Consider the following 21,350-nt stretch of genomic DNA (forward strand, 5'->3'; position numbering starts at 1 on the left):
AGTGGTTAACGAATCCGACTAGGAACCATGAGGTTGCGGGTTCGGTCCCTGCCCTTGCTCAGTGGGTTAAGGATCCGGCGTTGCCGTGAGCTGTGGTGTAGGTTGCAGACACGGCTCGGATCCCGCGTTGCTGTGGCTCTGGCGTAGGCCGGTGGCTACAGCTCCAACTGGACCCCTAGCCTGGGAACCTCCATATGCCGCAGGAGCAGCCCAAGAAATGGCACAAAGACAAAAAAAAAAAAAAAAGAAATAATTCTCTTTGGATTTCAAGAAACCTAGCCCACACCCCTTAAGCCGTATCTAGGAAATGCCTCTGTCACCATCAGTTCTGTCCCGTGCTTGGTTCTGTTACAAGGGGCACATCTTTAAAGGCCAACTCATGAGCATTTAGAAAAAAAAGGTCGGGGTCATCCTGGGTCCTCTCTGGGATGGTGCATTTAAATTTAGAAAAGACGTGCTAGCGGGGTCCCCCGTAGTTCTCCTGTGAGTCTTTTCAAGAGAGTCCCAGCACCTCTCTGGATTTCCGATTCACAGTTCACACTCGCCTTCCTCTTCTTCTGGAAACCGGCAGCTGCAGGCATCTTCCTCTTGGACCGTTTGCGCTGGCTTCAGAAACGCTAAAAAGTAATTGTGAAGAGAGTTATCTTGGGTTGTCTGTTTTGATCGTGTAACATTCATTTGTCCATAAATCACATTTGCGGGAACATCTCTCTAAACAGCAAACGTTCTCAGCTGGAATTTGAACAAGGTCACCAGCAAGAGCGGTCATAACAAATAGAAATGGTTTTCAAAATTATTTAAGATTTTTTTTCTTGTGGCCAAATACTTTTTTATTGGTGCTAAAAAGCTAGTTTCTTTATTATCTGCGAAGGCTGAAAACATTCTTGGGTGTGACTCACTATAGCATAAAATTAGTCATATGCCAAATGTAACAGCAGTTTCAAGTCAGCAGCACATGTGCTAATCTTGAGGGTTATTTAGATTTTACACGTTAAGTGGTTTCTTTTGAATGAAATGCTTATGGCACCAAGATGTTAAAAATACTTCTACTACTTCCTTTAATTAGCAAGTGAAGAACTGATTTATGCACCCACTTCCAGGTTCTCATTTACATGTTAAAGCATTTGTGTTATGGCTGAACATTTCTTAATACTAACACATATTTTATATTATATATATATATATATATATATATATGTATACGTATATGAGTACCTGTGTGTGTGTGTGTGTGTGTGTGTGTGTGTGTGTGTGAGAGTTCCCATTGTGGCTCAGTAGGTCAAGAACCCTGCGTAGGGTCTGTGAGGACACAGGTTCAATCCCTGACCTCGCTCAGTGGGTTAAGGATCCAGTGTTGCCACAAGCTGTGGCATGGGCTACAGAGGTAGCTTGGATCCAGCATTTCTGTGGCTGTGGCACAGGCCTACAGCTGCAGCTCTGATTCAATCCATAGCCTGGGAACTTCCATATATTGCATGTGTGGCCATAAAAAGAAACATATATATATATATATATACACACACATACACGCAAACATATATACCTGTGGCCCCACACCCAAGCCCACCAGTAAATCTCTCTCTCTCACTCACACACACACACACACACACACACACACACACATTCTAGTCAGATGTATTTTTATAGCCTGACAAAGCAAAAGGCCCTACCCCAACCTCAGATGCTTCTTAACTAAAAAAATAACCAAAACCCAACAAGCCCACTATCTCCGAGAAATTAGGAAAGACTGTCAAGACATTCAGAAATAACAATGAGATACCTTTCTTTTGAAATAGTGTCAAAGATTAATTTTAAAAGGGAAATCTGCTTCTGGAAACATAATCATATGTTTTCCTGTTCTTTCTGCCAAGTATTGCTGAAAATGTTGGACATGTTATATAGAACAAACATAAGAAGAAGCTGAAAGGTGGTAAGAAAGCAGAGCAGCTAAGGATTTTGGAATCCAAGAAAAAACATGGCTTTGAGTTCCCTGGGTATTCTTTCCACCTCATATGCCCCAGACTGGGAACTGGAGAAGTTGGCAACCCAGAAAGTCAACGGGTATAGGCTACTTTTAATTTTATTTTACTTATTATTTTATTTTATTTTATCTTTTCTTTTTAGGGCCACTCCTAGAAGTTCCCAGGCTACGGGTCAAATCAGAGCTGCAACTATTGGCCTATGCCATCACCACAGCAATGCCAGATTGGAGCCACATCTTCCACCTATGCCACAGCTGTGGCAATACCAGATCCTTAATCCATTGAGTGAGGCCAGGGATCAAACCCACTAGGGATACTAGTCAGATTCTTAACCTGCTGAGCCACACAACGGGAACTCGTTTTTTTTTTTTAATTCCCCAAGAACATCCTGTTCTCTCTAACTACAACACCAGCAAAGGATCAAAGTAATAAGACTGAAAACTTTTAGATAATCACTGTTCTACTCTAGCAAAACAACACAGAAAAAACAAAAAACAAAAAAACACAACTATGGTCCCATACCAAAGCCCAGCACTAAAGACACAGCAAGGAGTCTAGATTCACACCCTTGCCAAGGTCTCTCAAGGCTCACTGCCTTATCCTCACTGGGGTAGCATCAGATGAGTCTTAGTGGAGGGCTAGGACTTGACAACCACTCTCTGGTAATGAGGCCACCCCGAAACCTTGCCCATTCAATCTCCATGTGGGGAACAAAGCACCGTTCCTCCTTCCAGCCAGAGTAGCATCACTGAGGGCTTGACTGGGAGTCTGAACTCCCACACATGTTGAGCAATAACAAGGATCCTTCACCCCCGACCTGGACTTCCACTCCCACCTGGCAGCATCTTCCATCCTCTGTTGGAGTGGTGTCAGAGGAAGCTTGAATAAACACAATCTTTCACTTATATCCAAAGCCTGAGAACATCATATCCCACATCTGGGTTTCAATCAAAAACCACTTGTCAGGGAGTTCCCATCATGGCTCAGTGGTAACAAACCTGACTGGTATCCATGAGGATGTGGGTTCAATCCCTGGCCTTGCTCAGTGGGTTAAGGATCTGGTGTTGCTGTGAGCTGTGTGTAGGTCACAGATGCAGCTCAGATATGGCCTTGCTGTGGCTGCGCTATAGGCTGGCAGCTGGGGTTCCAATTTGACTTCTAGCCTGGGAACTTCCCCAAGCCATGGGTGTGGCTTTAAAAAGACCAAAAAAAAAAAAAAAATCCGCTTGTCATTCTAAGAACCAGGAAGAGCTCCATTAGAATAAGAAAAGACAACAAATGCTTACATCTAGGTGATATAGATGTTAGAATTATCTGGCAAGGACTGTATTTTTATTTATTTATTTTTATGACAGTTGATGTACAATGTGGCGAGGAGTTTAAAGCAGCCCTCATAAAGATGCTTTTATAAGCAACCGGGAACACATTTGAAACAAACGAAAAAGAAATAGAAGACATTTTAAAAGAATCAGGTGGTGATTTTAGAACCGAAAAAGTAACAATAACCAAAAATTTTAAAAATCAGCAAATGGGTTCAGCACAAGAATGGAAAGGATATAGGAAAGAATCATTACCTAATCTGGGCAACAGGGACAAAACTGGGAAAGAAGGAACAGAGCCTCAGGACATGTGTGACTATAGCAAACAGAACAAAACAACAGAAATGCCTGAGTATTCACGTCTTTGGAGTTCTGGAAGAAGAGAAAGAGAAGAGGGCTGGAAAACTTCTTGAAGAAACATGCCTGAAAATTTCCCCAATCTGGAAATACACAAACTTACAGATCAGGAAGCTAAGTGAATCTGAAACAAGATAATCCAAAGAAACTCTGAAAACAGAAGAAAAAGAAAGAGAGAAAGAAAGAAAGAAAGGGGGAAGAAAGAAAAGAACTCTTGAAAGCAGCCAGAGAGAAGTAACACGTTGCTTATATAGGAAAAACAAGTTGAATGACAGTGAATTTCTTAACAGAAACCATGAAAACCAGAAGTGGCACCACACTTTTCAAATGCTGAAAGGAAAGAATTGTAAACCCTAAATTCTATATCCACTGAAAATATCTTTCAGGAATGAAGGGGGAATAAAGAAATTCTCAAACAAAAGAAAACCTGCCCTAAAATATTGGCTAAAAGAAATTCTCTAAACAGAAGAGAAATGGCAAAAGAAGGACTCTCGGAACATGAGGAAGGAAGAAAGAACCACAGAATGAGCAAATATATGGGTGAAGACATTAGACCTTTCTTCTCTTGAGTGTTCTAAATCCTGTTTGAGAGTTGAAGCAAAAATTATATCACTGTCTAATATGGTTCTCAAAGTATGTAGCAGAAATATCAAAGACATGTATACTATAATTTGGAGGGGGTTAAAAGCATGTAAAGGGAGGTAAGATTTCTAAACTTCGTTCAAACTGCTAAAATGTTGTTACTGGCAGACCATGATTAAATTATGTATAAGAACTAGAACAACAACTACAAGAGCTCTATCTACAAAGAGATACACTCCAAAAATACATAGATACATCAAAATGGAATTCTAAAAAAAATTTAAGTAATCCATAGGAATGCAGAAAAAAGAAAACAGAAAAATGACAATCAGAGAAGACAAACAGAAAACAAAACAAAACACCAAAATAGCATCTTAAGCCCTAACATGTAATTAATTACATTAAATATACATTGTTTGAATGTACCAATTAAAAGACAGAAATCAGTAGTGTGACCACTATATGGTATCTGAAGAAATTCACTTCCAATATAAAAATGTCAGAAGGTTGAAAGTAAAAGGATGCAAAAAAATATATCATGTGTACATTAATTTTTAAAAAGCAGGGGTGATGATACTACCATCAGATAAAGTAGACTTCAGAGCAAAGGAAACTACCAGACACAGGGAGGGGCCGTACATAATTTTAAAAGGGTCAATTCACCAAGAAGACATAGCAACACTCAACATGTATACACCAAACAACAGAACTGCAAAATAGAAAAAGCAAAACCGATAAAACTGAGAAGAGAAATAGCCAAATCCACAATTATATTTGAAGAATGAAATGGCCCTCTCCCAAGAGTCGGTAGAACAACTTGGCAGGAAATCTGCAAGGATATAGAACTCAACAACATCACCAATCAACAGGATCAAATCAATACTTTTAGAACACTCCACCCATCAGAACACACATTCTTTTCAAGGGTCTATGGAACACAGACCAAGAAAGACCATGACCTTGACCATGAACCCAACCTCAACAAACTTAAAAGAACTGAAATCATACAGAGTGGGTCCTCTTATTATAACGGAATTAAAATAGACATCAACAACAAAAAGAAAGAAAACGGAGTAATCATTAAATACTTGGAAACTAAAAAACACACTTTAAATAACCAATTAGGTTAAAGAGGAACTCTGAAGGGAACTCTACAAAAAGCACATCAAACTGAATGAAAATGGAAAAACTACACATAAAAATGTGTGGGCACAGCTTATTCAGTCCTGGAAAGTAGATTTATAATGTGAAGTTCTTGTAGGAGAAAGAGGAAAAGTCTCAAACCAATACCGTAATCTCCCAGCTAGATAGAAAAAGAACAAAATACATTCAAAGCAAGCAAAAGAAAGGCAGTAATAAAGGCAAAAGCAAAAGTTAGTGACACTGAAAACAGAAAGGCAGCAGAGAAAAATCAATGAAACAAAGAGCTGATTCTTCGAAAAGATCCATAAAGTGAACAAATTTCTACCAAAATGGATTCAGAAAAAAAGAGAAGACACACATAACCAATATCAGTTGGTGATACTATAGACTCTGCATATAACAAAAGGATAGTTAGGAATGATTTAAATAACTTACATACATAAATCTGCCAACTCAGATGAAATGGACAAAGTCCCCCCAAAACATAAATGACCATAATCCACTCAATAGGAATCAAATAACTTGAATGTCCTATAATTATTAAGGAAATTGAATTTGTAATTAAAGAGCTCAAAAAAGGACTCTCCAGGTCCAGAGAGTTTCACTAGACAAGTCCACAAACTAATCAAAGAAGAATTAATACCAATTCCACACAATCTCTTCCAGAAGAGGGAACATGTCCCACCTTATTTGATATTTTATCCTGGTACCAGAAAAACAGACAAAGACAGTCCTAGAAAGGAAAACTGCAGATAAATATCCCTCATGAATACAGCTGCAAAAATTCCTAACAAAATATTAGCAAAGAAGATTTAGTAATATATAAAAATAACTAGGAGTTCCCCCTGTGGTGCAGTGGGTTAAGGACCCAGCATTGTTACAGCTGTGGCATAGGTTGCAGCTGGGGCTCAGACTAGATCCCTGGCCCAGGAATTTCCATATGCCATGAGAGCAGCCAAAGAAGAAAAACATTATATACTATGACGAAGTGGAGCTTAGTCCAGGGTTGCAAGGCTGGCTCAGTTTCAAAAAATGAATCCTCATAATTTACCATTTTAATAGGCTAAAGAAGAAAAATCACATAATCAAATCAATTGATGCAGGAAACGCATCTGACAAAATGCCACATTCATTCACAATTAAAAAAAATCCTCAGAATACTATAAATAGAGGAGGAAATTTTCAACTTGATAAAAACTATCTACTAAAAATCTATAGTTCACATCATACTTACTGGTAAAAGACTGCTTTCCCCCTAAGAAAAGAAGCAAGGCACTCTCACCCACTCTTATTCAGCATAGGACTGGATAGTCTAGCCAGCAAAATGAGGCAAGAAAAAGAAATAAATAGGTTGGAAATGAAAAAATAAAACTGTGCATATTTGCAGATGACACCATGGTCTATGCAGAAAATTCCAAGGAATCTACAAAATATCCTAGAACTAGTGAGTTCAGGAAAACCACAGGATCCAAAAAAAAACAGTCTACAAAAACCAGTTGAATTTCTACATGCTAGCAATGAACGTATCGAAACCAAAATGTAGGATCCACTATCATTTGCAATTGTTAAAGTTAAATGCTAAGGCCCAATTTCACAAAACATATGCAGGACTTGTATACTGAAAACTACAAAATGCAGATGAAAGAAGTCGAAGAAAATATACGTAAAGGGAGAGACATACAGTGTTCATGGACTGGAAGGGCTACCCTAGTGAGGTCGTCAATGCTCCTCGAACTGATACACAGACTTAACACAACTGCTCAGAGTCCCAGATGATGTTCTGTAGGTAGAGATAAGATTATCCTAAAATGTGTACTGAACTGCAGGCGAACTGGAACAGCAAAGACAATTTCAAAAAAGAAGGAGAGCATGGGAGGACCTACTCTCTGCTCTACCCAATTTCAAGGCTTGCTTTCACAGCTCCCGTAACCAAGACTGGCCGAAAGAAACACACACGTCAGTGGAACCGAAGACAGAAACCAGAAATAGCCCCCACACAAGGACAGGCAGCGGATGCCTGACAAAAGTGCAAAAGCAGTGATCTCTTCTGCAAATGAAGTCACGGGCATCCACCAGCAGAAAAAAAGTCTTGACCTGAACCCCTCACACCTTCTCCAAAACTCAACTTAAAACGAAGCATAGATTTAAATGTAAGACATGTGGAAGAAAACATAGGAGGAAGTGTAAATATTGGGGGCTTAAGATTTCATGAAGAGTTCCCAGAGCATGACTCCATGAAAAAAATGGGGAAAAAATGGCCAACTGGACGTCACCAAAATTAAAAGCTTTTTCTCTCTGGAAGACCATGTGAAGAGGATGAAAAGGCAAGCCACAGACTGGGAGACTGTCCTTACAAATCTCATATCTGACGAAGGACTTATATCTAGGAGATACAAAGAACTCCCGAACAAACAATCTAATTAGGAAATGGGCGAAAGAGGAGCTCCTCTTGTGGCTCAGCAGTAACGAACCCAACTAGTATCCATGAGGATGCGGTTCGATCCCTGGCCTCCCTCCGTGGGTTAAGGATCTGGCGTTGCTGTGGCTGTGGTATAGGCTGGCAGCTGCAGCTCTGATTTGCCCCCTTGCCTGGGAGTTTCCATATGCTGCAGGTGCAGCACCAAGAAAGAGAGAGAGAGAGAGAGAGAGAGAGAAGAAAGAAAGAAAGAAAGAAAGAAAGAAAGAAAGAAAGAAAGAAAAAGAAAGAAAGAAAAAGAAAGAAAGAAAGAAAGAAAAAAGAGGTAGGAAGGGAGGGATGAAGGGAGGGAAGGGGGAAAGAAGGAAGGAAGGAAGGAAGGAAAAAGAAAATGGGCAAAAGACACGAAGGAACATTTCACTGAAGAAGACATGCAGATGGAAAATGAGTACATGAAAAGATGTTCCACCCTTCAGGAAAGGCAGGTTAAGACCACAATAAGACAGGACTACATACCTATGAGAACAGATGAAATAAAAAGTGTGACAACTCAAAATGCTGGCAAGGATGAGGAGAAACGCAATCTCTCACACATGACCGGTGGTGTGTAAAATGATGCAATTCCTCTGGAAGTTAGTAGTTTCTTAAAAAGCTAATACCCACTTACCATACGACCCAGTGATTGCTCTCCTGGACATTTATCTTAGAGATACGGAGACTTAGGTCCACACAAGACTTATACGTGATGATTCATAGCCGCTCTAATGTCATAATGAAAAACTAGAGACAACCAAAATGTCTTTCAACAGGTAAATGCATTCACACCATGAAATACTACTCGGCAATAAAAAAGATGAAACTATTGAAACACACAACTCAGATGGATCTCAATGGCATTAAGCTGAGTGGGAAAAGCCAGTCTTAAGAGGTCACATGTTTGTGATCCATTTACAGCCTGTACAATATAACATTCTTGAAATGGCAAAATTACAGAGATGGAAAACAGATTCGTAGGTAGGAGGGGTTGGGAATGGTGGTGAGAAGAGGTGGATGTAAGTAAAAAGGACTAGCAGGAAGAGATCCTTGTGGCGATGCAGTAGTTCTGTGTTTTGATTGCGCTGGTGGTTACAGGACATGTCATAAAATGCAATTAAACATACACAAGGTGCCAGTGTCAAATGCCTGGTTTTGAGACTGTACTGTGGTCACATACGATGTGACAGCATGAATGGCACAGGACACTATTCTGTACTCTCTTTACAACTGCCTGTGAATCTCTATTTCAAAATGGAATGTTTTTTAAAAATAACCTAAAATTTTGAAAAAATGGATTATGGTTCCATTGCCACTCACTAATTACTCATAAATACTTTTGAAAATCATCATGTAAAGACCTTTATTGTCATTTGAGGTGAAGCTGGGAGGGTCGTTGTTTCAATCAGAGGTGTCAGTGAGAACTTAGAGGTTTAGACCTCAAAAAGAGAATCAGAGAACAAACCACAGAGTGGGGAATGGTATTTGCAGCACATGAACAGTAGACTAAAAAATTCCTCTAGGTTAAGAAGAAAATGACAAACAACACCCTGGGATCAGGCACTTTGCAAGAGAGGAAAGCCGCATGACTAACATAACACGAAAAGATGTCCAATCTCAAGAGTAATCAGGGAAATGCAAATTAAAACCGCAAGATACTACAACACACCCATCAGACAGATAAAAATTAAGACGTCTGATCATACTCAGTGTTAGCAAGGATTGGAGCAAAAAAACAAAACAAAACAAAACAAAAAAACTCTCATACACTGCTGGGGAAGCATGAGTGGGGTTTTACCATTCTGGAAAATAGTTTGGCAAACCTGGTACTAAGGACCATGAAACACATTCCCCATATTCCAGCAATTTTTTTTTTACCTAGCCTAAAAAAAAAAAAAACCACAGTGACGAAAGAGGTGCTTATGTGTACTGAGATACCTAGACAAAATCATTGTCTACAAGAGCCCCAAGTTGTCTGTGACAGCCCAACCCGAGCATCCAGGAACCTTAGGATGGATCAACAAGCCCGGAGACCGTCATCCCATAGGAAAGGATTCAACAAGAGAAATCAACCAAAGAGACATGCAACACATGGCTGAATCAAAAAGACGCAACGTTGAGTGAAAGGGGAAGGAAAACAGAGACAGTGTGACTCCACTAGTCTGACCTTCGCAAGCTGCCAAAGTAAACCGTGTTCTTAGGCAGCAAAGCTAAAAATAAGAGAAAGGAAGTGAACCCCACAAAGATCTGGATGTGGTTTAGCACCAACGTGGGGGGGGGGAGTTCATCTGGAAGGAGCACATGAAGGACTTCCGGGGAGCAGATAAAGGTCTGTTTCTTGACCTGCGAAGAGTTCACGTTACGAGTTGTTAACCCTGACCTGTTATGTACTCTTTCCTGTATGTTATATTTCACGATGTTGAAGGTTTAATATTGTTTTCAAAGAGAACCTTTACGCAAATTAGTGTACGGTATTTTTAGAGAAGATGTGAGGAAAATCCTCTTCCTCATATGTTTATAACAACCTATGAGTAGGTGCTCTCCAGTCTTATTGCAGTGGTCTTGGCCACACCATAGCGTCCATACATGAAGAGTGTCTCATATATGAGTCCCTCTTCATAAGTCTAGCCCGTCCTCTCTGGTGCTGCCCTCCTCCAAGACAAGATGCAAGTGGCTCCCATTTGTAAGCCTTGTTCGTTTTTTGTTTTCTTTTTTTAGGGCCACACCTGCAGCATATGGAAGTTTCCTGGCTAGGAGTTGAATTGGAGCTGCAGCTGCCAGCCTACACCACAGCCATGGCAACTCTGGATCCGAGCCACATTGGCCGAAGCTTGCAGCGATGCCGGATCCTTAATCTACTGAGTGAGGCCAGGGATCCAACCCCTATCCTCACAGATACTAGTTGGGTTCTTACTCCATTGAGCCAAAGGGGGAACTCCTATAAGCCTTTTGGGATAAATGTTAATAGCTTTTGTCTAGCGAGTGCTGACTCTGTGCCAGGCACTTGCCAGCTTGTTAGATACCCTGTTTCGTGAATGGAATCCATTATTGTAATTTCTTAATCCTGATCGGTGTCTTCATAATCTGTCTCACTAAACCCACTTCAACTCCCTCCTAGTTCTCCAGGCCTTCTTCCATGTGTGGGTTTAGCTCAGGCAAAGGCCATTTCTTAGCCAAAGGGTTAATGCTGGATGGGCAAAGGTTATTTTTGATTCCTCTTTGTCAGTGTCCTGTATCCACAACTGACTGGCCGCACACACACACACACACACACGCACACAGTTGTCCAATGCTTTGGCATACTTGAAACAGTCATTCTTCTGGAAACCTCTGATGTGTCATGGTATCACCAGGCTTTCTCTGATTTAGCACCACTGATATCTGGGGCTGGATCACTCTGTTGCGAGAGGCTGTCCTGTACGTTGCAGGAGGATTTAGCAACATCACTGGCCTCTACTTACCACATCCCAGGAGTGCTCCCTCCCCAGTCCTTAGACTGTGACCACCAACCTGTCTCCAGACATTGCCAAACGTCCTTTGTCATGCTGGATAACCACTGTGCCATACTAACCCAGCTTCCATAACTTTAAAAAGAAATCATTTTTTCCTTGCTACTGTAAAAAGCCTTGCCTCGAAAATCTCATATCTGACACTTTTATGTTCAACTTACGTTGTTTGACTATATACAGGAGTTTCTTCCTGCCCTGTTGAACAACAGAGAAACGGAGCGCCAGGTAGGATGCCAGGACAAAGACTGCAGTTGACATCAATGCAAGAAAGAAGATGATGACATGGGAAGTGTGACCTTAAAAAAAAAAAAAGAGCATAAGGAAAAATTCAGGCAAAAAACATGTCTGCAAATATGCTTATGTTTAGATCTGCATTTAAAAACTCTTAAGCATACGAAGGGGTGCCTTGGGCATCTCAACCAGCTATCTTAATAAAGTTGCCTGCTTGTTAAGAAAACTTAAAAAAAAAACTTTAATTATTTTCCTAGAGGGAAAAATTTACAAAAAGGAAGTGGTTTGGCCTTTCTATGTTAGAAGACACGGGACTCCCTAATCGCCATGATTTGGCGTTATCAAAGATCTAGTGTCTGTTTGGATCAGGTGTGTAGAGTCTGTTCACTATTGTGTAACTCAGACTGAGGGATGAACAGCTGGGGAAATGGATCGCTCCTGGAAGCCAGGGTGAACAAGCCTTGCGCCACATCGGAGGTGTCTGCCGCAGGCAGAGACGCAAGACACCACGTTTCTGGAGTGATGCGGATACCCATCAGATGGCCATGATGCATTCGCTTTGATTGAGCAGCAACAAACCAGCTTACCTGGCTCTCCCCCGGGGACAGGCATGGTGGTGGAAGGTGTACCTGGAGAGAAGTCCGTTGACCTTGGTCCACACACCACGTCTCTTGCCTTCGTCCCATTCATGAGGACAGGCTTTCCAGCCAAAGAACAGCTTAGACAGTCCAATGAAAAGAGTTCACGTAATTAATTCAGGTGCGGATCATTCTAATGAAAAAGACTGCTGTTTTCCGCCCAGTATAGCTGCCTAATGACAAAGATGTCTGGATCTGGGTTCGTGGGCAAAGCAAAGATATTCTGAAATACTTCCACTTGACCCTCTGACATCCTCCAATTTCTCAGTGGCGTCCATGTCTCTCTACAATTCATCCCATTCTATCTACCTAATTGGATTCGTCTTTCCTCCCAAGCTGGGAAGCCCTGTCGCATGACAGCTTAGTTCAGGCTATTGCCTGCTTGGTCTCTCACCCCCACAGTCTCTAGCATATTTGACCATCTCTGGCACACAGGAAGGACAGACAACTTAGCATAGGGTTAGAAACGCTCAATCCTATGATGTGTTCGCATCAGATAGACCAGGGTTTGACCCCTGGGGCCAGTCCCTCTGCAGAATGACCTTGGGAAAGTTGGGAAATCTCTCTAAGCCTCAGCTTTCTCACCTGAAAAATAAGATGTACATGTCCCAGGACAGCTGCAAAGAGCAAATGCCCCATGTGCCTGACTTACTCCCTAGAGAAATGGTAGCCGTCACTGCCATCGTTGCCATCATCATCACTGTCCTATGTCTTGTCCCTTTACCTGCCACAAACCCATCCATTCTCCAGAGCCTGCTTCAATCCCACTGTCCATGCAGGCTCACGTCACGGTTCTGAACCATTTGTTTCAAAAGACTTTAAAAAAAAAAAACCCAAAACCACTTTCCAACCTGTTATGAACCAATACTGTTGTAAAACATAATATATGGAGTTCTCATTGTGGTTCAGGGGGTTAAGAACCCAACAGAGTGTCCATGAGGATGAAGGTTTGATCCCTGGCCTTGCTCAGTGGGTTAAGGATCCAGATCTGCTGGAAGCTGCAGTGCAGATCACAGATGTGGCTTGGATCCACTGTTGCCATGGCTGTGGTACAGGCCTGCAGCTGCAGCTCTGATTCAGCCCCTAGTCTGCGAACTTCCATATGCTGCAGGTGCGGCCATAAAAAGAAAAAAAAATAGAATGTAAACATAAAATAATAATAAAAAAGATGTTCTAGTAAGAAAATCAGATGAAAAAAAAAAAAAGAAGGCCTACAAAATGCACTGTCAGCTCTTTTACTGTCTGGGATGGTCTTGTTTGCCCGAGTAAATGTCAACATTTTTGAGGGAAAGAAACGTAGATCACCCTCTTCTATAACATTATCAGTGCTGGTCCTGAGCCCTTGAAGGGGGGCTGATAAGTGAGAGAAGGGGAGAGGTAGAAAAGAGACTGGGAGGAGACAGAAGAGCCTTGGGGCAGACAGTTCTTAAGTTCCAAAGGCAAATCTGATCTGGTTGGTCTGGGCATTACTTCTGGAGAAAATGCCCACTTTGACTATCCGGTTATAATTACCTGATATTGTTTCATACTACCTCTTCGCGTGTTTTCCTATGCTGGTATGTGATAGGTTTCAGAAAGCACTGATGATCATATTCCTTGTGTTTAAAAATGTTCACCCCAAGATTTTATTCTGTTACGAAGAAAGAAGTGATACATACTCCGTCCAGGGTCGACAGACGCCATGTTCCTCATCATTGAATGTCCCAAAGGAACAGTCTTTACAACCTTTGGTAAAAATTAAAGGCATAATTTTAAGAAGATGCATTTTAATCATTTTGTCACTTCCCCTTTGATGAACATGATCGCATAATAATAAGGTCGTTAACTTAACACAATCTCTACAGATTGTCCAGGAGGTCTTCCTGCATTTTCTAAGCGAGGAACAATTCTTCCTGAATATATTATGCGATGGACATAACCCCACAGTAAAGTCATTAACTTAATACAACCTGCACAGAGTGTTCAAGGTTTTCTGGAAATGAAACCCTAATACGACCAAAGTTCTTATTCAAATGGTACCTTGAGTATTGTCCACCTCTGTAGAGGGTGCATGAAAAGGTATGATTCTGGCTTTTCAGAAATGTCATGATGTCCAATTATTTCCATTGATTGAAAAATAACTTCATAAATATCAGATACAGGACTCAGCAGTTTACTACTTATTACTTGAAAGTTCCACGAATCTTGGTTTTATTTGGTAGTTAAAGGACCAAGAGCGAAGCTAAGCCAGATGAATGCCTAGATAACGTAGATAACCTGCACGAGACAGAAGAGAAACACCTACCTTCTTTCGTTAACTCTTGACCTTGCTGGCAATACTCTTCACACATGGCACATCCCGCCCCCAGACAGCGGAATCCCGGCACGCACTCACACACTGCATTGCTGGTGGAGGAACACGCCTTCTTGGTCCTGAAAACACCTACCAAGTCCCCCAGCATTACATTACCTCCAAATCCAGAAAGCAAACACATCCCACAAGAAAAAAAAAAAAGCCACGTTCACTTTCCTTTTAAAGGTCCCGAAGTCCTCAGAGGATAATGTTTACTTTTAAGTGTCTGTAGAGGACAGCATGACCGTTTGCTAGTTAAAAACTCCTCTCTGGTCCCAAAGAATATGCTCCTCTCTTATTTAAAAAGCTCAATCCAAAGTGAAGTAAGTCAGAAAGAGACAAATACCATACGCTATCACTTATATGTGGAATCTAGCGTACGGCACAAACAGACCTGTCTACAGAAAAGAAACAAACTCATGGATGTGGAGAACAGACCTGTGGTTGCCAAGGAGGAGGGAGAGGGAGTGGGATGGACTGGGAGTTTGGGGTTAGTAGATGCCAACTATTGCATTTGGAGTAGATAAGCAAAGACATCCTGCTGTATAGCACTGAGAACTATATCTAGTCCCTTGGATGGAGCAGGCTGGAGGATAATGTGAGAAAATGAACGTATACATATGCATGACTGGGTCACTTTGCTATACAGCAGAAATTGACAGAACATTGTAAATGAACTCTAAGAGGAAAAATAAAAATATTAAAAAAGAAAAAAATTACAGGGAAAGCCATAAGTTAGGCAAGAAATGAAATAAGATGATGGTGTACTAGGTGGACCAGCATCAAACAAATCTACACAGTCACAGTAATATAAACAGGGACGATGCATTTGAGTGTGGACGCAGCCATATTAGTAAGATGCGGGCAGTGGGGGTGGGGGTGGAAGTAGAGATAAGAGTGGTGGAATAAGAGAACTAAATAAAGTTTCAAGTAAATAAATCAAGGCAATAAAACAATAAAAGTAAAACAAAAATAAATAAATAGATAAATAGCTCAATCCACTCAATCCATGGTTGCCATTATAGCTCAATATTATCTTACTGGACCTGCCTAGGGTCAGAGGAACCAGCGTATCTGACACTTCAGACTTTCAAGAGAGCTCAGTACAGGGGGGGATGAAAGTTTGTCTTCCCAAAGCACATCTGGATGAAGAACATATCTTTTAAATCATACCTTCACACTTCCTGCATACGTTACAAGCCTTTTGTCCACTTGTGCTGGAGAAACTATTTGAGGGACAAGGCATACAAAGCTCTTGTCTGTTTTTCCCACAGAAAGTACCTAAGAAGGAGAGACAAGAGCCGTAAATGTTTGACAGTGGACAGTCATCACCAAAGCATTGGGAAGGTCACAAGAAAACTAGAATCCGAAACAAAGATTCTTTTTCTAGGCATCACAGCAGTAGACTTTATTTTGTTGACTGCTTTACTTTTTTTTTTTGTCTTTTTGTCTTTTTGTTGTTGCTGTTGTTGCTATTTCTTGGGCCGCTCCCACGGCATATGGAGGTTCCCAGGCTAGGGGTCCAATCGGAGCTGTAGTCACCGGCCTACGCCAGAGCCACAGCAACGCGGGATCCAAGCCGCATCTGCAACCTACACCACAGCTCACGGCAACGCCGGATCGTTAACCCACTGAGCAAGGGCAGGGACCGAACCCGCAACCTCATGGTTCCTAGTCGGATTCGTTAACCACTGCGTCACGAAGGGAACTCCTGCTTTACTTTTTTATTGTTTTTTTCTTTTTATTAAAGTATAGTTGATTTACAAGGTTGTATCTGTTTCTGCTGCACAGCGAAGTGACCCAGTCACACATATACCTACATCCTTTCCCTCATAGTATCCTCCATCATGTCTATCCCAAAAGATTGGATAGAGTTCCCTGTGCTGGACAGCAGGACCTCATTGCTTATCCATTCTAAAGGTCAGAGTTAGCACCTACGAACCCCAAACTCCCGTTGTTGGCTGTTTTAAATTATCCACCTGCAAGAATGCCTCAAGCATCATCACAGAATTAAAAACACCAAAATACAGATGTTGCAACAAATAGGTCAATGGAAAGACAACAGTTTCCTTTATCTATTGATTAAAACAATGATTTCTCTTGATTGATCAAGGAAACCAATCAGACTGGCTTCAGGAAGAGATCAGTCTCCTTTACCAACACAGTGAAATCTAAGTGCTTCTTTCCTTTCCCACCCTGTTAAACCTGCTGCCACTTGCTTACTCCCTGCTGCAAGGAGGTCCTCACACAAAGCTCATGTCTGCTGAAGTCTTTCCCTGTGCTGTGCATGTTCTAAGCCCATCATACGTTCCTCCCAGCAAGCCTAGGAGATAGGTTCTCCTATCATCTGCAGAGGATGCAGCTGGGGCGCAAGAGACTAGGTGACAAGGCTGTGTTCACACAGCTAAGATGTAGCATCCAAGATATATTTGTAAATGAATGAGTAAAAAAATCACTCATGGGGGGAGGGTAGATTTGGAGTATGGGATTAATAGATACACACCACTGCATATAAAACAGACAACAAGGGTTTACTGTAGAGCACAGGGAACTATATTCAATATCTTGTAATAACCTATGATGGAAAATAATCTGAAAAAGAAAAAATATATATACATACACATATTTAGATGGATGTGTATATGTATATATATATAACTGAATCACTTTGCTGTACACTTAAAACTAACACATTGTAAATCAACTATACTTCGATTTTTAAAAAATCATTAGCCCTGAACACTAGATGAACTCAACCCTCTTTTCAACAGAACAGATCAAGCACATGGTGATTCGGCTCTTACCTGCTGAACAGTTGCTGCAGGGATCCGGCACTGATCTTGTCCTCTCAAAATTCATGACCAGCAGCACAGTAGCCACTATGTTGTAGTAGCCATTTCCCATGATGAAATCTTGCATAGGTCTCGTAGCCAAGCAGCTTCCAAAAGGATTTTAATCAAAGGAGCTGGTTTCACAAATATCTCTCTGCAAGAGGTAAAAGTTCCCAAGGTTGAGGTGGTGTCTCCTTTCAGCATTAACTACTTCTCAACCATTGCCTGTACCATTCCGCAAGACCATCATACGCTCCTCCCAGCAAGCCTAGGAGATAGGTTTTCAGGAACTCTAACTCAGAGTTTTTCAGGAACGATGAATGAGGGAACACTAAGGAAAAGGTAGCCGATTCAGAGAAACTTCTAGGATAAGACAGCTGTGACTAAACAGGTGATTTGTGCAGATGTGCCAACGCCTAAGAGTACACTTTCCAACATGTTTTGCCAAAACGCAGGAATGACAATAGCAAGAAATTTTGGGGACTTTCATAGATGTGTGGCATTAGCATCCTGCCTGCAACAATGCCAGTTGCTTGCTGTCCCCACAATATAATCCTTAAAAAGAGAATCTGTCCATGACCCTTCAACCGTTTAGCTCCATAAGAAGACATCTCACTGTTACCACTCCCCTTTGTCTGGACAGCATGTGGCATTTCAACACCTGATGGCTAAATTGTTGCAGCACCTCTCTGCTCAATTCCTTATCCCACTGTCTTCATTGACCTGTATTTGCTTGTTCTGAGATCTGAAGCACATCACATAGCAAAAACAGGAATCCAACAATCTCTCGAGGCCAGGTTCTCGATCTTTGTTTAGGGGGCTATGGAATAAAAGTCACTAGAAATCAGAAAAAGGGGGAAAGTCTAGACATATACAAAGGAAACAAAGCTTCCATCCTTATCCCTCCTGGGAGTCCCCTCCCTCCACCCCATCCCCGCCCCCTGCCGACTGCCCCAAAAGGACCAACCTTGAGATCACAGGGCAGAGAACATTCTTCTCCTTGCTCTTCAGAGTTCTGAGGCTCTGCAGCTGAACGGGGCTGCAGGTCAAAGTCTCAAAGAGGGGAGCTTGGTGACTCAGCTGGGGGCGGAGCCTTGTGGGAAATCCCCAGAGCTCCCTCCCTGTAGCTCACTTGATATTTTGCTGACCTTAAAGTCCCCTTGAGCTTCTGTCCCCACTTGATAGTGCACTTCCCACTAAAAGCAGCCCTCTGCTCCCGGGGCATTTTTCAGATGACGTTGGCCAACGGATTTTGTCATTTAACGTTGTCCTTCATGTCAAAGCTTTTAAGGCAGCCTTAAAATAGTTCCGATTTGAGGGATGAAACACACTTCTAGAGAAAGATCGGGCCCTCCTGCCATTTGCTACCCCTTAACCCTGTAATAATAGTGATGCTCTAGCTGTAATCTTAGTGAGGACAGCTGATCAGGCATCAGATAAGCCTTTTTGTGAACCGTATCCTCAAAAGAACCCCATGAGCTGATGTGAGGAGGAGGAGGAAGATGTTGATGACGACATTATGCAGATAAGGACATTTAGCGACCAGTCTACAGCTTATCAGCAGGACCAGAGATTAGAACCAGGGATGGCCCGACTCCTTTGGACTGTGCTCCTTGCTGTGAAGGTGGGATGGAGGGTGAAGGAAGAAGAACCAGAGGGACGTGGAGACCAAGGGAGCATGGCATTCATATGGCGGGTGACTTTATTGTGTCAAGTTGGGATCTAGGAGGGCTTTTTAGAAAACCATTATTTCGGATTTAAAAAAAAGAGAGTGAGAAGGAAAGGAGCAGGGGAACGAGGAGGAGAGAGAAGAGGAAGAGGACGAGGATGCTTTCCAGATGTTAAGACATGCCCACATTGAGGGGCCAGGGGCCCTCAGGGAGACAGCCAGGGGGCTAGAGCAGCTTTGACTAAAACAGATGGTCTTCCATTAGGATCCAAACAGAAAAGAGTTCTTTTTCCACAGGAGACAGGGTGGCTTGGTCTTGAATTGGGGGATGAAAGGAGCGGAGAAGGGGCTCATATTTATTAAACAGTCTGACCTGAAGCTGTCTTTTAAAAATAATAAGATACAGGAATGGATAAGCACATGAGGACACAGGTTCGATCCCTGGCCTCGCTCAGTGGGTTAAGGATCCAGTGTTGCCATAAGCTGTGGTGTGGGTTGTAGACACAGCTCGGATCCTCCGTTGCTGTGGCTGTGGTGTAGGCTGGCAGCTACAGCTCCAATTCTACCCCTAGCCTGGGAACCTCCATATGAAGTGGTGCAGCCATAAAAAGACAAAAAAAAAAAAAGAAAGAATGGATAAGCAATGGGGTTCTACCGTACAGCACAGGGAACTACATCTAATCATCTAATCTCTTGGGATAGAACCTGATGGAGGATAGCATGAGAAAAATAATGTATATATGTGTATAACTGGGTCACTATGCTGGGCAGCAAAAATTGATACTATACTCTAACTTAAAAAAAAACTAGAGTCCTGTTTGTGGCACAGCAGAAACAAATCCGACTAGGAATCATGAGGATGCGGGTTCCATCCCTGACCTCCCTCAGAGGGTTATGGATCTGGCGTTGCCATGAGCTGTGATGTAGGTCACAGACTTGGTTCAGATCCTGCATTGCTGTGGCTGCGGCATAGGCTGGCAGCTACAGCTCCTATTTGACCCCTAGCCTGGGAACCTCCATATGCTGCGGGTGCGGCCCTAGAAAGCAAAAGCAAAAAAACCCCAAAAACAAACAAACAAAAAAAAGATACAGTTCATACACACATCACCAATTTAAAGTGTACATTTCAGTAGATTTTATCTTTTCATTGTGTTGTGCAACCATCACCGAGTATACAATTTCTGAATATTTTCATCAGTCCGAAAAGAAATCCTATACCCCTTAGCAGTCTCTCCCTAAACCCCCTCCCCCCAGCCCCTGGTAACCACTAATCTACTGTCTCCATGAATTTGCCAGTTCTGGCAATCATATGATAACTGGTCTTTGGTACTAGGCTTCTTTCACTTAACATTATATTTTCCAGGTTCTTCCATGAAGTGTTAGTACTTCATTCTTTTTTAGGGCTGAATAATATTCCATTGTGTAGACTTACCACATTTTGTTCATCCCTTCACCAGTTGATGGACATTTGAGTTTTGCCCCCCTTATTGGGGGGCAGGGGGCACTGCATCCATGGCACCTGGGAGTTTCCGGGCCAGGGATGGAACCAGCGCCACAGCATTGACCCAAGCCACCTACAGTGACAAGGCTGGATCCTTAACCCTCTGTGCCACAGAGCACTCCTGTTTTCACATTTTGGCTATTATGAATAATGCTGCTATGAAGATCTGTATGCAAGCTTTTGTACAGACATAAGTTCTCTTGGGTGTACATCTGGGTATGAAATTACTCCATCGTGTGGTGATTCTGTTTCACTTTTTGAGGAATTTCCAGGCTGTTTTTCACAGCAGCTGTGGCCTTTTACATTCTCACCAGCAATGTATAAGGGTTTCAATTTCTCCACGTCCTTGCTACCATTTGTTAATTTTCTGTGGGGTTTTTTTAAACAAAATTTTGTGTATTATACCCATCCAAGGAGGTGTCGACTGTCTCACTGCGGTTTTGATTTACTAGGAAGACTCTCAATTTTATCAACCCTCGCCCACGGTCCATGGAGTAGGAATAGTACAGGTTGGCATGGGTTAGAGCCCAAGCTTGGCCATCAGGCTGATCTGGATCAAAACTAGGCTCTGCCATGGATGGTCATGCAAACTTGGACAAGTTTCTTAACCTCTTTAAGTCTTTTTTTTTTCCCCCCCCCACCATGCCTCGTAGATACAGGACACTGTATCCTGTCCTCAGTGAGTGAGGATTAAATGAAATAATGGATGTGAAGGGCTTAGTTCAATACCTGGCACATACTTCTCAAGAAAATAGTGCCTGCTATTTTGAGACTTACTGTTTCAGGAATTTCCTTCCCTGGCTTCCC

General features: G+C 42.0%; 1 protein-coding gene across 1 annotated transcript; it reads right to left on the reverse strand.

The window, feature by feature from the left end:
* Window positions 1-237: 237 nt before the first annotated feature.
* On the reverse strand, window positions 238-18,413 carry TNFRSF9 (TNF receptor superfamily member 9). Its single transcript, XM_047793252.1, has 8 exons — window positions 18,341-18,413; window positions 17,347-17,527; window positions 15,716-15,823; window positions 14,495-14,632; window positions 13,869-13,935; window positions 12,160-12,290; window positions 11,503-11,637; window positions 238-617 (listed from the first exon to the last, which is right to left on the reverse strand). The coding sequence occupies exons 2-8, from the start codon at window positions 17,459-17,461 to the stop codon at window positions 529-531; spliced, it is 783 nt and encodes a 260-aa protein (XP_047649208.1). The 5' UTR covers window positions 17,462-17,527; window positions 18,341-18,413; the 3' UTR covers window positions 238-528.
* Window positions 18,414-21,350: the final 2,937 nt, after the last annotated feature.

The sequence above is a fragment of the Phacochoerus africanus genome, chromosome 8 (genome assembly GCF_016906955.1).
Source record: "Phacochoerus africanus isolate WHEZ1 chromosome 8, ROS_Pafr_v1, whole genome shotgun sequence".
In the NCBI taxonomy this organism is placed as follows: domain Eukaryota; kingdom Metazoa; phylum Chordata; class Mammalia; order Artiodactyla; family Suidae; genus Phacochoerus; species Phacochoerus africanus.